Here is a 14,073-nt window from a genome sequence, read left to right on the forward strand (position 1 = left end):
GGGCCGGAGAGGCGCGGGTCAGCCGGGCTCCACCGCGTTCCCGGGCTCCGCCACCTCCCGGAGCCTCCGCCGTGTCCCGGGATCCGCGCTCGTACCGACCCACCCCGTCGGGGCCGCTACGGCCGCCAGGGGGCGCGGGTTGTGTTCGCCGCGCTGCACTATGGGAGCTGTAGTCCGGCTCGGCGGAACTCGCGCTCCCGGCGTGCCCCGCGCTGGAGCGGCGGGGTGGCGCGTGCGCGGTGGCGCGCGGCGCGCGCGGCCCGGGGATGTCGCTGCTGAGGCTCCGGGCGGTGCTGAGGGGCCCGGGAGGGCTGAAGGGGCCCGGTGAGCGGGAACGGGGACCGGGGCGGACACGGCGGGACGCGGAGGCACTAGAGGGGCATGGAGGGACCGGCGGGGACACGAGGAGACGGGGGCACGGCCCGAGTGTGCGGACGGAGCTGGGCCGGGACGTCCCACGATCCTGAGCGTTCTCTGGGATACACCTGGAAGATGGAAGGGTCTTTTAGCGTCGTGAGCGCCCCAGGGATAGACTCGGGCCTGTGGAAGTGCTGGGATTTGTTACTCTCCAAAGGACTGATACGGGAGCGCTGGGACCTGTCCCAGCTGTGGGATAGCACCTGACGGCTCTGGGGGTCTTGGGGTGCTGACACCCCGTTCACAGCTCTGGGGTTTGTGGTGTCCTTGGGGTCATGTTCCTTCTGAGCCTCTGGTTCCAGGGGGTGAGGGGTGTCCCTGTCCCTCCTGCCCTCCTATGCTGCTGCTGGAGCAGCTGAGCTGAGAAACATCCTCAGTCACTCTGTCCATGCTGTGTCCAGCTGGGGCCATGGGGCAGAGTGGGGGACAGGGAGTGAAGCTTCCTCTGACCCCCCCTGTCTTTGCCTTCTTCCATGGCAGGGATTCCATGGAGAATCTTCAGGAGCTACTCCTCTGCCAGCACCAAGGAGAAGGAGAACAGAAATGGCACCTGTGAGAGGACAGAGCTGCTGGAAGGTCAGTGTTGGGAGAGCTGCAGTGAGCAGACAGCAGTCAGACCAGCCTGAGTTGTTGGTTTTAACCTGGCAGTGAGACTGCTGGGTTTCTGGGATGCTGGGGTGGGCCCCAGCTTGCAGGTAGATCTCAGAGGGACAGTGGTTGATATCTCTATCTGGGAGCAGGGCTGGCCAAGGAAGGATGAAGTTCTTGTGTGAACCCTTTTTTTTTTGAACATGATTCTGATACTTCCAGGGTGAGGACAGGACAGAGCCTTCTGCTGTGCCTTGTCTCTCATCACTTCTCTCTGTTTCCCACTAGTGCTCAAAGCTCGAGCGAAGCAACTCCAAGGCAGTAACGTCCCGGAGGTGACAGTCAACAAGGTGGAACTGGCTGCAGTGGACAATGACAAGTACCAGGAGGGTGTGGCCCCTGGCCCCAGGGAGAACCAGCCGATTCCCAGGGCACGGGGTGATGGCCTGGCCCGGTCCAGCGCCTGGGCCAAAAAGTTGCAGAAGGAGATGTACATCCAGCAGCTGAAGATGAAGCAGGAATTGCCTATTGCTGCCTCCCAGCTGGCTCTGGAGGACCAGGCCAAGACCAAAGCAAAATCCCTGAAGAGCCCAAAGATTCCAAAGATGAATGCAGCCTCTGCCTGGAACCAGAGCTCTGGCAGCCCCCACAGCAAGCCCAGGGTGGTGGAAGCAAAGGAAGCTGCAGAGCTGAAGAGGCCTCAGAGCATGCCAAAGGACAAGAGTAACCAGCAGGTCCTGCAGCAGACCATTCAGTCCAACCTAGAGTGCTTCCAGTTCCTGCAGCAGTCAGAGGAGGCCGAGCGGTACCTCCTGCTGTGCCACAGCTCTCCAGTGAAGAAGAAGGTGCTGGACATAGGTGCCTACAACATCGTGATGCGCATCTGGGCCAAGAAGGTACCGAGCCATGGGTGCTCCAGGTGGGAGAGGGGCTGGCTCGTGAGGAAGAGCCTCCAGCTGGTTTTACCTGTGGTTGTCACTTCAGCAAGTGTTGAAGCAGTGCTTCTGGCAAGGGGGACTGAGGTAGCATGAGGCCACAGGTCCGTGTGAGGTGGCTTTGAGAGGGAGAAGGGAGTGGGGAAAGGGTAGGGTGGATATGGCTAAATCGGAACAGGAGTAGAGGGGCATGGAGCTGTGACTTTAGGGCCACTGGTGTCAGTGTCCACAGCCTCCTTCCCTTCTCAGTGTCCACAGCCTCCTTCCCTTCTCACCTGCAGGGCTGCTTGAATCGCATCGACCGATTGTTTTCTGTGCTGGAGTCCACCGGCCTCCGGCCCAACTTGGACTCCTACGCGGTGGCCCTGGTGTGCATGGGTCGGAACCAATCTCCTCCCAAAGTCATCTTGAGGTAACACCTGCCTCAGGTGCTGCTGAGCCTTGGGGGCAGCAGCTCCACATCCTGTGCTTGGAGAATGGGAGATGCAGTGGGTTGGGGTCAGGAAGAGCTGTCTCTTCTGTGTTCCCATCTGGATGCTCTGACCCACTTCTCGTGGTCAGATTTTGGGGTGGGCAGAGCATCCTCCCTGCCATCCCAGCTGCTGGGGAGTTTGTCTGAGATTGTGCACAGAGAGGAGATGTGGAAGGTGAGAATAGGCACTGTTCTCCCCAGAGCTGGGCTGGGAGAGGCCTTCTTCAGTCAGGAACTCCTTGGTTCCACACCCATCCCAGGCATCTTGCTCTGTCTGGCCCCTCCATTGCTGCCTGCTGGGGCTTGGCTTCTCCATTTGTTTTTATGGCACTTGTGTGGAGTTTGCTCTTTTTGGCGGGCTCAGTCACACACCTGGTTCCTGCAGGGCTCTCCAGAGGAGCTTGGTCAGGAGATTCGAGTAGATTTCATGGAGCATAATGGACAGGAAAGTGTCAGTGCTAAAATAAGCAGCTAAAAGAGCCCTGGAAGATCCCACAGCGTGGGCCTAGGGGCAGCGCCCGGGGCTGGAGGCACAGCCAGCTCCTCTCCAGAGGATGGAGAAAGCTTCTGATGCATTAGTGCTGAACCTCAGGGATGTATCACTGGCCTCTCTGTCCTTTGGCTGCTGACAGGTTCTAGATGCCTTCAAGGGAATGTCTCCAGTCCGCTGATTCTGAGGGGGGTGGCAGTGACTGTGCTGGACGGTGTGGGAGCTGTGGCAGTGCAGCACAGGCTGTGGGGCTGCCTGTGGGCAGCTGGAGTGCTGCTCCTGCAGTGGCTGGAGCTCAGCCTGCCTGCCCGGGGAGCTCTGCAGCAGTGCAGGCTGAGGGATGGACACCTGATCTCTGTAACCTGAGGCGGGTGACCTTGTGGGACGGGCTGTGCTGAGACAGCTCTTGCCCTGGCAGCTTCTATACAACATGCTTGGGCTCTTGGGGAAGATCAAGCCTGTCTTGTCTGCCCCTCCTCAGATACCTGCAGCAGCTGAACAGCAGTGGCTTCCATGTGGATGAGCTCTTCCAAAAGTGCCTGTTTGAGGAAGATGAGAAGGAGATGGTGCTGTGGGCCATCAGGACTGTCCAGCCCAACTACCAGCTGCCTCCTCCACCCAGCCCCGAGATCTCAAAGTCTTCTCTGCTCCAAGACTTCTATTCCAGAGTAAGCCACAGCGCTCAGGGAGGTGTTGACGCTGGTGGTGGTCACAGGTGTTCTTAGGTACAGCCCAGGGGAGGGCTAAAAAGGAACAAGCTTTTAATCTGATCTCTGCTCAATAGCCCACACAAATCATCAAATTAATGACATTACCTACAGCCTCACAGGGGAACAGCAAAGCAGAGGGCTTGCAGGGGGCTGGAGATGAAGCGGGAGGTGCTTGGGGAGGTGCTTGGCCATAACACAGGAGCAGAGCAGCCTCTGGGGTTTGCCTACCACAGACCTCTGGACCCAGAGGTCCCAGCAAGGTGCTTTCAGCCCAGAATTGTACCACAAGCCTCTTGCAGGGAAGCTGGGAGAATGAGCACGGCTTCTCTTCCTCCTGCTTTTGGCATTGACTGCCTCTCTCCCATTGCAGGAGACAATGGTGTCATACCCCAAGCTGGATTTCTCCAGGAAGGAGTTGCAGGAGCGCTTCCAGCAGCAGCTGGAGATGGAGCTGAAGAACACCATAACCATCGAGTCAGTGGAGGCAGCCAAGCCCCTGACCCCACAGGCTATCAAAGCGGTAAAGGATCTGGGGAAAGCCCTCAGGGCCTGTGGGTGGCAGCTGAGGGTCCATGAGCTGAAGAGGGGGCAGCTCATGCTAACCAACTCCCTTCCTTCCTTCTCCATGCAGCGTAAGCTGCTGGGCACCCTCCGCTCCCAGTGGCACGGCGCCATCCTCCAGGCCCTGCAGAATTCCAAGCGCAGCATGGCCAGGCCCAGGAGGCTGTCAAAGTACAACATCCTCTACCCCTACCTGTGTCTGCTGCCAGATGAGGAGTATGTGGACATCATGATGCAGGTAGGAGCCTGCCCTGCCCTCACAGGAGTGGGGCTGGACTATCAGCCATGGGGCTGGCACAGAGCACTAATGTCCCACTTCAGCCATCAGAATTGGAATTTCCTGAGAGTTTTATCAGGTTCTTAGGTGCAGGCTGTCTGCTCCTTCTACAGAGCAGCCAGAGAAATCCATGCTCTGTCCTGGTTGTTTTTCCTTCTTCACCATCTGTTCAGTATCATGGAAATCAGCATCTTCCTGTGCTCCCTGCACAGCAGCTTTAACTCCTGCTCTGTCTCTCTGCTGTGTCTCTCTGTTCCTCCTTCCTAAGACCTTCTTTGCCTTCCCCTTTCCCAGGTCCTCAATGATCTGTCTCCACAAGGTGAGTCCCTGGCAGTCCTGGCCAGGGAGCTGGGCTCCAAAGTCTATGACAGGTACATCATCCAGAGGAAGCTGCGCAGCCGCCAGCTGGAGAAGGTGCAAGAGATTTATGAGAACTACATCCAGCTGCTGGCAAAGGACAGCCAGGTAGGAGCCAGGTGTCTGTCCCATGCAGGAAAGCTCTGGGCTTTGCAGGGCAGGAAAGGAAAGAGGGGAGAAAGGGGCCAAGGCCACTGCTCTGGGCACCTCAAGGACCAGGTGAGCAGGTTGTTCTCAGAGCTGAGTGCTCATAGGGGCAGGTAGGTCTGCAGTCTGGGCAGGAGGGGCTGTGGGGACAGGGTGTCAGCACTGGGATGTGGCAAAAGGAAGGACTTTGCAGTGCCCCTGTTCCTGTTCTCACTGTTGGGCTCACCCCAGCCTCCTCAGCCCTGCTTCCCCAAACACCCCTATCAGGGAGGACCTCGTGGGGACACAAAGATAGGACAGTCCTTCTCAGAACTACATCCCAGGTAGATAGATCCCATCCAGCAAAGCCTCTCCAGCTGACTTCATTTTCACTTTCCACCTCCCAGCCTAAACAGTACTTGCCACGGGAGTACTGGGAGAAGCTGGTGGCAGAAGCAGGCTTTGGGCCTTCCCTGAGCTTGAAGAACTGCAGCTGGCCGTGTGTGCTCCTCATGCGCCTGGGCATGTACATGCTGGAGCTCCTGGTGAAGGCTGTCAAGGTGCCCAAGAACATCCTCAATCGTCGGCTGGAGTCCAAGCCTATCCCTGTCCTCTACCATGTCTACTCCTTCTACAGTAACTGGCAGGTGAGCCTCACCCTGGGGGCTCTGGGGCTGTGCAGGATACCCCTTCCTCAAAATCAGATCCTTGCAAGGGCCTTTCCTGTCCTTGCTGCCATTCCTGCTCAGGGAGGCTTTGAGGAGCCCTTGATTCTATGTGGGTGCTCTCCTTACTTGACATGATCCTTACGGAATGGCTGACTGACCACATGCTCTTCCACACTCCAGCCCTAATCCTCTGCTGATGATCTGCTGATCCTCCTCTCCAGGTTGGGCTGATAAAGCCCCATCCTGTCTTCTCCCAGCTTGTGTCAAATGCTGCAGAGACCATGCTGACCTTCAACTCCTCTGCCATGCCCATGCTGTGCCCCCCGGTGCCCTGGACCTCCCACAATTTCGGTGCCTTTGTCCTCAACGACACCAAGCTGATGCGCTTCATGGATGAGACCACCCACCACCAGCTGCTTCTGGAGCAGTGTCCCCCTGTGAACCTTCACCCCGTGCTGGATGCCCTGAACCAGCTGGGCAACTGTGCCTGGAAAATCAACCAGCCAGTGCTGGATATTATCATCTCCATCTTCAATGACAAAGGGGATGAGAAGCTGGACATCCCACCACCCCTCTCTGAGGCTCCCAAGCCTCCCACTGCTCCCGGCCATTCCTCCACCTGGAGCAAGTCCCTCAAGCACGAGCTGTTCCTGTGCAAGAAGAAGACTGCAGAGATGCACAGCCTGCGCATGGACGCGCTCTACAAGCTCTCCATCGCCAACTACGTCAGGGACAAGGTGTTCTGGTTCCCTCACAACATGGACTTCCGTGGCAGGACTTACCCGTGCCCACCCTATTTCAACCACCTGGGGAACGATGTCACCCGGGCCATCCTGCTGTTTGCAGAGGGGAGGCCGCTGGGGCCCAGGGGACTTGACTGGCTGAAGATTCACCTCATCAACCTGACGGGGCTGAAGAAGAAGAACGCCTTGCAGGAGCGGCTGGACTATGCCAATGAAATCATGGAGGACATCCTGGACTCGGCTGACCACCCGCTGACGGTACGTGGGAGCTTCTGGGAAGTGAAATAAAACGGAAATCAGAATCGACTTTGAAACAAAAAAGTTTTGAAAGCTACACTTTTGAGAGTGTAAAAAGGGAAAAAGAAATGCAGAGATTCCTAAATATCCCCTTCTTGTCTGAAAACATGGTGAAAAACTAGGGAAGTGGAGGCATGGAGGGAGGAGGTGCTGTGCCCAGCATATCCTGAGTGCTCAGGGGCTGTGATTTGAGGGGCAGAGGAGCAGTGCCTGCTCCCACCAGCCTGTGCTTTCTCATTCCCAGGGCAGGAAGTGGTGGATGAACACCGATGAGCCCTGGCAAGCCTTGGCATGCTGTATGGAAATCGCCAAAGCCTCGAGGTCCCCAGATCCAGCAGCCTACATCTCTCACTTCCCAGTTCACCAGGTAGGAGCCTGGCAGATCCTCACGGCCCGTGTGAGGCTCAGCGGGGCAGGAAAGCAGCATCCAGGTCTCCAGCACTGCAATCCCTGCTCCACATGGCTGGGCTTTCTTAGGAACGGGAATGCAGTGTTGGGCATCTTGGCATGAGAGCTCTGGTGATTTGCTGCTGCCTGCAGCCATCCATGAGCTGGTACAGCCGAGGGCTGCCTCACTTCCCTTGGCTCGAGCAGAGCCCAGCTGGGAGATCACTGGCAGCTGCCTCAGGGTGAGAGCCAGGCCAGTCCCACCTTCTGCAGCCACAGGATCAGGACTGGAATTCAGCCCAGCAGGGCAGCACCTGGCTGTCTGGAGTGCTTGGAGCTGTGCTTTGGGGGCCTTTGCTGTACTCTTGCTGCAAGGCTGAAGCCAAGCAGCTCTGCAGGAGCCAATATGGGAGGTCTGGAACTCTGAGGAAGGGCACGGGGACAGAGGTGATTGTCCCCCACTTTCAGTGCCCTGTCACCATGTGGCCTGTCCCTTCTCAGGTGCTGCTCAGCTCCCTGAAGGCACCTGCTCCATGGTTGCACAGGGATGAGGCTGATAGTGGCTGTGGGTGAGGGTTGGCTGCTCCTTTCTCTTCTGAGGAGATCAAGTGGCCGTGACTGATAGGAGGATAGGGGAGGGCAGCAGTTATTCTGCCAGTCTTGAGGGTCTGGAATATGTGTGAGACAGTCAGGACTGATATTTTGATGACAACAAAAGATCAAGAGAGCAGCTGGGGGTGTGTGGAAGGTGCAGCTAATGAAATATCAGCAAGGACTTCTTCTGAAGGGTACCAGAGTCTCGTTCAGCCTGAGTCATCAGTCTTAATTAACAGAGCCATCATGTCCTGGTGCTGCCTTTCCACACTGCAGGGAGTGAGGAGAGAGTGCAGGAGGAAGGAGGCCCCGCTTAAGGAACCTGACAGTCCTGGGGTATCTGTGGCTCCCTGGACCGGGGAGAGCCTGAGCACAGGGGGCCAGGAACAGCAGGACATCTGTGAGAAACATTGCTGCCAGTGCAGTCTGGGGAGAACCAAGATCTTCATGCACCATCATTCGGGTCCTGTCTGTCTCACCCAAGCTGCTTTTGGTTCCAGGAGGGCTGCAAAGGCAGCTGCTGTGGCAGACGCTCACTGTGCCTCTGATGCAGCTTTGGAAATCTGGGTGGGAGCTGGTTTCTGTCAGAGGCATGTTTTCATCTGCTGGCAGTGCAGCTGGCTGGAGCTGCAGAGCCAGCTGGGGCTTCCTGAGGGATCTTTGCCTTTTCCTGCCTCTGATCCCACAACTGCTGAGGTTGTTTTGACTGCTTGCTCTTGGGGCTGCTTTTAGCATCCTAGATGTATTCAGTGTTTTCCCAGTTTTCTGGTTTTCAGTGTTTCCACAGAGCTCTGATGTCTTTGGAAACCCACAGAGGTGGTGATTTGAGGTTTCTGATTTTAAACCTCACAGGTCACAGTAGTTAGGGATGGACCCAAGCAGGAAACCTGGCCAGAAGGCAAATGGTCACTGCTGGGAGATGGTCACTGCCCTGAAGTGTGGGTGGGAAATGATGACCACATGAACCCTGTGCATGGGGAGGGGATGGATGAGCAGGGCTCTGTCCACACATTTAACTCCATGTTTCCCTCGTGCTCTTCCTGCAGGATGGCTCCTGCAATGGGCTGCAGCACTATGCAGCGCTTGGCCGGGATCTCAGCGGCGCTGCCTCCGTCAACCTGGTGCCCTGTGGGCTCCCTCAGGATGTCTACAGTGCAGTGGCCCAGCAGGTGAGGCACAGTGGAGACACACAGGGTCCTTCTGGACCTGCCTCCTCCTCTTGGTGTGCACAGGGTGACTCCCAAGGAGAAAGGTGGGGATGAGTGTGCAGAGAGCTGGGCGGAGGCAGGGACTCTTGTCCCCAAGTGAGATCTGACTGGAGATCTGTCCTCACAGAGGTGGCTGGGAGAAATCTCCTGGGATTTCTGCTGTTCTGACTTGTCCTGAATGAAGCCTGGGAGAACTAGGCTGGAGAGGTGGAAGAGAGCAGAGTGTGTTCCTCATCCCTTGGTCAAAGCTGCCTGGCCTATGGGTTATGAGATTTTTCTTCCTTGAGATGAGTTGGAGGGAGTGGAGAGAGATTCAGCCGTGGTCCTGCTACAAAGCCTTTGGTTTCTTCGGCAAGACATGATGTGAATGCCACTGGGAGAGTGCTAAGAGGCTCATTCAGCTGACATTGGACCCTGCATCTCCTGTCTGGGTCTCAGCAGGTTTTCTCCAGGCAGCACCACACCAGAGAGCAGGAAGAGTTCATGGGGGTGCAGGGTTTGCTCAGTTGTCACTGGGGGGCAGAGGCAGAAGAACCCAAGTTCTAAGCCACAGCCAGGCTGTGTCCTTGTCCCAGCTAGCACCACCTGGTTGCCAAGGGACAGTGCTGAGGCAGCAGGGAAGGCTCTGCAGGCACAGTTATCCATGCTGGATCTCTTCAGCAGGTGCCTTCTGTTATCCAGGGGGGTGAAAATGGGCTGCAGGGATTCTGATGGGAGCTTGAGCCGGGCAGTGCACAGCTGGGAGGGTCCCACAGACCACCAGCCATGGAGGGGGCTCATGCCAGCAGTGACCCAGAGGCACTCTCCTCAGGTGGAGGAGTTTCGGAAGAAGGATGCTGAGCAGGGGATGAAGATTGCCCAGGTGCTGCAGGGCTTCATCAGCCGCAAGGTGGTGAAGCAGACGGTGATGACGGTGGTGTACGGGGTCACTCGCTATGGCGGCCGCCTGCAGATAGAGAAACGCCTCAAAGAGATCAACGAGTTCCCTGAGGTAGAATTCCTGTGTGTCCCCCCTCCCTGGATCCTGTCACTTTCTGTCTTTGGCTGTCCCTTTGCATGACCCATGGCTCTGCCTCTGGTCTGTGGCAGGAGTACTTGTGGGAAGCATCTCAGTATCTGGTGAAGCAGGTGTTCAACAGCATCAAGGAGATGTTCTCAGCGACTCGAGATATCCAGGTAAGGAGCCTGTTGACCCTTACCTCCTCTTTCTTCTTCCCTGGTCCATTCATACATAGACAAGGGGATGTTCTGTGGGGAGATGGTTCTCCTGGCTCTTGGCCCAGAGAGGATCCTCCTGCCCCAGCCCAGAGGTGTGGGATTGTGCCAGACTCCCCAGTAAGAGCTGGACTGTCACAGTCTGTGGCAGGAGTGAGGGTGACCTGTACTGGGAGGGGATGGGGTCTCCAGCTCCACACTAACTCCAGCTGCTTCCTCCTCTCTTCTGAAGAACTGGCTGACAGAGAGCGCCAAGCTCATCGCCCAGTCAGGCCGGACAGTGGAGTGGGTGACACCACTGGGGCTCCCCATCATCCAGCCCTACTATCGCTCCAGGTCCACTGTGGTGAGTGTCCAGTGTGAGGTCTCATGGCACAACCTCCTGGTGCTGTGGTGGGAGCAGGGAAAAGACATAGCGCCACTGGTGGGTGAGCCTGCAGAGCAGGTAGGATCCCTGTGTACAGGCACATCCTCCAGCCTCGTGGCTCCCTGCAGAGCCTGGAGTGTGTGGGTGGGCTGGTGAGGAAGCTCTGCGGCTCCGTCCCACTCAGGCAGCTGGGGCACGGGCCGTTCCCCGCTCTGAGAGCCTCCTCAGGGCTCGTGTGACTCAGTCTCGCTGCTGTCACCTCCCACGTGCTGCTGTGCTGACTCACAGCCCCCCAGCCCAGCTCCAGCAGCCCTTCTCGGGCCAATTCACCCTGCGAGGGCGAAAGGGTTCCGATGCCTGCCAGCACCCTCAGGAGGGGAGCTGGGCAAGTGGCAGCTGCCGTGGTGCTGGGACACCCTGGGAAGGCACAGGCCTCTCTCCAGAAGAGTGGGGCAGTGCCCAGCCCCCCGTGCAGTGCAGGGTGACAGCTGGTCCCCTCTCTCTTCACAGCTGAATTGTGGCATGCAGCGCTTGAGTGTGAAAAACCCCAACAGCAGCCAGTAAGTACAAACCATGGCCTGCACTGCACCCCTGCTGACCCCAGCCTGTGCTCTGGGGACAAGGTCTTCCTATCAGGGAAGCTGTCAAGGAGTGCCAGAGCTCCTGTTATTGCCCCTGAGCTGCAGAAAGCTGAATAGAGCAGCACAGCCTTGGCAGCCCCCTCACCCCCAGGCTGGGGTGGCGCTGCCTCTGTGCCAGTGCTGTCATCTTTGGCCCTGAAATGTCCCAGCTCCTCTGTGCCCCGCTTTGTCCCGCAGGAAACCTGACACTGTGAAACAGAAGAATGCCTTTCCCCCCAACTTTATCCACTCTCTGGACTCCACACACATGATGCTCACAGCACTGCACTGCCTGAGGTAGGGAGTGAGCAGCTGGGCTCCCAACCAGCTCTTCCCTGGCTCAGGACTCTTTTGGGAGTACATTGCTGGGGCAAGGCACCACATGGGACTGAGGAGTCTCTGGTGGGTGGGCATTTGGTGTTCCTGGCAGAGAAGGAAAGGAGGCAGCAGGGCAGGGACAGGGAGATCCTGGGATTTGCCACCTCCCTCTGAAGAGCTGCTGCGCAAGGAGTCCCCCTTTTGTGTGGTCCCTGCTCCTGTCCCAGCCAGAGGTTCTGTGTGGGGTGGTCCAACACAGAGGGGTCTCAGCACTGCTTCATGGCACCTTTGCCTCCTCCCAGGAAGGGCCTGACCTTCGTCTCAGTCCATGATTGCTACTGGACTCATGCGCTCACCGTGGATGTCATGAACCAGGTAAAAGTGTCCTCCTGGCTCCCTTGTGAGCAAGATCTTGCTGATCTGTGCTCTGGGCCCATGCCAGACCTCGCCTCCCCTGGGCTTTGCTCCATAGGCTGATTGATTCACCCAGCTGAGGTGAACCTGGGATGTTTGCTGGCGGTTGCAGCTGATTTCCTAGTGCCCCATCTCCTCCCACTCTGCAGGGAGCACGTTGGGGAGAATCTGTGGAAACAGGCACTAAACGCAGTCCTGGCAGAGCTTCTGCTCCTGCCCTGCCCTGGGTCCTTCCCAAGGGCTTTTGTCACTGGGGGAAGGAGGGAAAACACCTGCTAAGCTGCACCTCATTGTTGTCTCCCTGGGTCAGGTCTGTCGGCAGCAGTTTGTGGCTCTGCACAGCGAGAAAATTCTGCAGGATCTGTCTGAGTTCATGCTGGAGAAGTACTGCAGGTATTCCTGACCTGTTGGTTTTTCCCCCCCACCTCCCTGGGGTCATGTCCAGGTGCTTTTACAGGTTGTGTCACCTGCCTGGGGGGTTGCTCTGGGGGAAAGCTGTCCTTCCTTCTTGCCTGACACCCAAATCACTTTCAACAGCTGGGTAAAAACTGCTGCAGAGGCTCTGCATCCTCTGGCTGCAGAACCGGGGGAGGGTTTGGCAGCCTTAGGGCCAACCCTGGACTGCTGGGGCTGGGCTCCTGCTCTCACTCTGGGGTGCATGGTCTGTTTTGGAGGAGCTGGCTCCTGTTGTCAGGAGCAGAGGAGGGTGTGCCTGGTTCCAGATAACCCATGTTTATTTGCTTCCTTCTAGTTCATCCAGCTCCAGCACAGCGCCCATAGCCCATTGGCAGAAGAGACTGATGGAACAGCTGTCCAATGTCCCCAGGACAGGTAGGAGCATGGGACAGGAACATGCAGAGCTCAGGACTGTTTTGGAGGCAAGGGAAATGAGATGGAGTGGCCCCCAAAACCACCAAAAGACAAAAAGCCAGAGCTGTCTCCTAGGATCAGTTTTCCCCTCCTGTGCTGGACTGCAGAGCCATGGGCCAGAGCAGTCCAGCATGTCCCCATTCCCCTGTAGCATCCCTGTTAGTGGTCCCTGCCATCCTCACTGAGTCCCTGGGATTTCCCTGCGGCTGACCCAGCTCTTCCCATCCTGCTCTTGTTCCACTCCCATCTGTTTCCAACCGTGAGCATTTGCTCGGAGATGGGAGTGAGGGACTCGGCATGGTAATTGCCAGGATCTAGATGATATACATGCAATGGGATTAAGGCAATTAGTTTAACTCCTAATCCTTCAGCCCTGTGTCTGCCAGGCCATCTGGCTCTGCCTGACCTCTGTGTGGAGTGGCCCAGCACTCCATGGGCAGCACAGTCCAGGGGCAGGGATCCTTCGTACACTGAAGCCACTTCTCTCCCCCTGTCCATCCCCACCTTGCTCTCCTCTGACCTCTCCTTTGCTCCCCTCAGGTGAATTCAACCTGAAGCAAGTGATGGATTCCACATATTTCTTCAGCTGAGCCCCAGCAGTCCTCGGGACCCTGGGGTAGCTCTGGACCTCCAGCCGTGGTGGGCACTGGCCTGCAATGATCTTCTGTCCCACATCTCAAGGGGAAGGAGTTGCAGCTTCCAGCCCAGTGAGAGCCCTGCCTCACTCAAACTGGGACTCTGCTGTTGCAGCCAGTGAGGGACATGGGCTCTCCACTGTTTGCTGTCACTGCCTGTCCCAGCTCAGGGAGAGGGCACCAAGCCCTGCAGAGGGCTGCAGCTCTGGGCTGGGGGCAAAGCGGTGGCAGGAGCCAGGGTGGCTCCCCTCAGCCTTCGCCCCAGTGTGCTGAGCACTGTCCTTTGCCTGGCTGTTGCCTGTCCTGGGCTGCTGTCCCTCTGCCAGCAGAGCTCAGACAGGGAGGGGCAGGCACCTGACCTCGCCACAGCAGGAGCCCCAGCCCTGCTCTTGGCCACAGGGCAGGTGCTGCTCTGCGCTCTGCTCCAGCTCTGGGCACTGTCCTCACTCTCCAGAGTGCAGCCTCTGCAACTCGACTCATTTTCAGTCATGGGTTTTGCTGCTGCTCACTGGGGATCAGGCAGGGAAAACCACTAACTTGGGGGTCAACATGTATAATATTGTAAATAAAATGTTTTTTGAAATACAAGATGGGACCTGTGTCCTCCAGATCTTTGCCTGAAGCCTGTGAGATGCCTGGGCTCTTGCCTCACCTTGCCAGGGACACAGGGGAGGTGGGATTGCTGCCTCCCAGCCTGGCCCTGTTGTGCTGACTGGTTGGGCTTTGGTTGCGCACAGGGGTGTCACATTCTGAAAATGCTTTTGTAGCAGGAACATGGAATTGTGCCAGTGCAGCTACAGTGGG

General features: G+C 57.5%; 1 protein-coding gene across 1 annotated transcript; it reads left to right on the forward strand.

Annotated features, from left to right (window-relative positions):
- The first annotated feature begins 235 nt into the window (after positions 1–235).
- POLRMT (RNA polymerase mitochondrial) lies at positions 236–13,857 on the forward strand. Its single transcript, XM_014259992.2, has 21 exons — positions 236–324; positions 898–993; positions 1,294–1,901; positions 2,222–2,352; positions 3,384–3,570; positions 3,983–4,132; positions 4,244–4,411; positions 4,745–4,915; positions 5,341–5,580; positions 5,823–6,602; positions 6,886–7,008; positions 8,669–8,791; positions 9,642–9,821; positions 9,920–10,006; positions 10,278–10,391; positions 10,923–10,972; positions 11,231–11,329; positions 11,653–11,725; positions 12,075–12,157; positions 12,516–12,595; positions 13,175–13,857. The coding sequence occupies exons 1-21, from the start codon at positions 267–269 to the stop codon at positions 13,222–13,224; spliced, it is 3,651 nt and encodes a 1,216-aa protein (XP_014115467.2). The 5' UTR covers positions 236–266; the 3' UTR covers positions 13,225–13,857.
- The last annotated feature ends 216 nt before the right edge of the window (positions 13,858–14,073 follow it).

This window comes from Pseudopodoces humilis, chromosome 28, assembly GCF_049639895.1.
Source record: "Pseudopodoces humilis isolate 2021_Gansu_Grassland_sample_001 chromosome 28, ASM4963989v1, whole genome shotgun sequence".
Taxonomy (NCBI): Eukaryota; Metazoa; Chordata; class Aves; order Passeriformes; family Paridae; genus Pseudopodoces; species Pseudopodoces humilis.

Bases quoted from the DNA above. Each gene is read 5' to 3' on its own strand.
- POLRMT (XM_014259992.2), top strand. From the start codon at position 267: ATGTCGCTGCTGAGGCTCCGGGCGGTGCTGAGGGGCCCGGGAGGGCTG. The intron at 994-1,293 runs GTCAGTGTTGGG...GTTTCCCACTAG, and splicing joins GAGGACAGAGCTGCTGGAAG to TGCTCAAAGCTCGAGCGAAG. The intron at 4,412-4,744 runs GTAGGAGCCTGC...CCCCTTTCCCAG, and splicing joins ATGTGGACATCATGATGCAG to GTCCTCAATGATCTGTCTCC.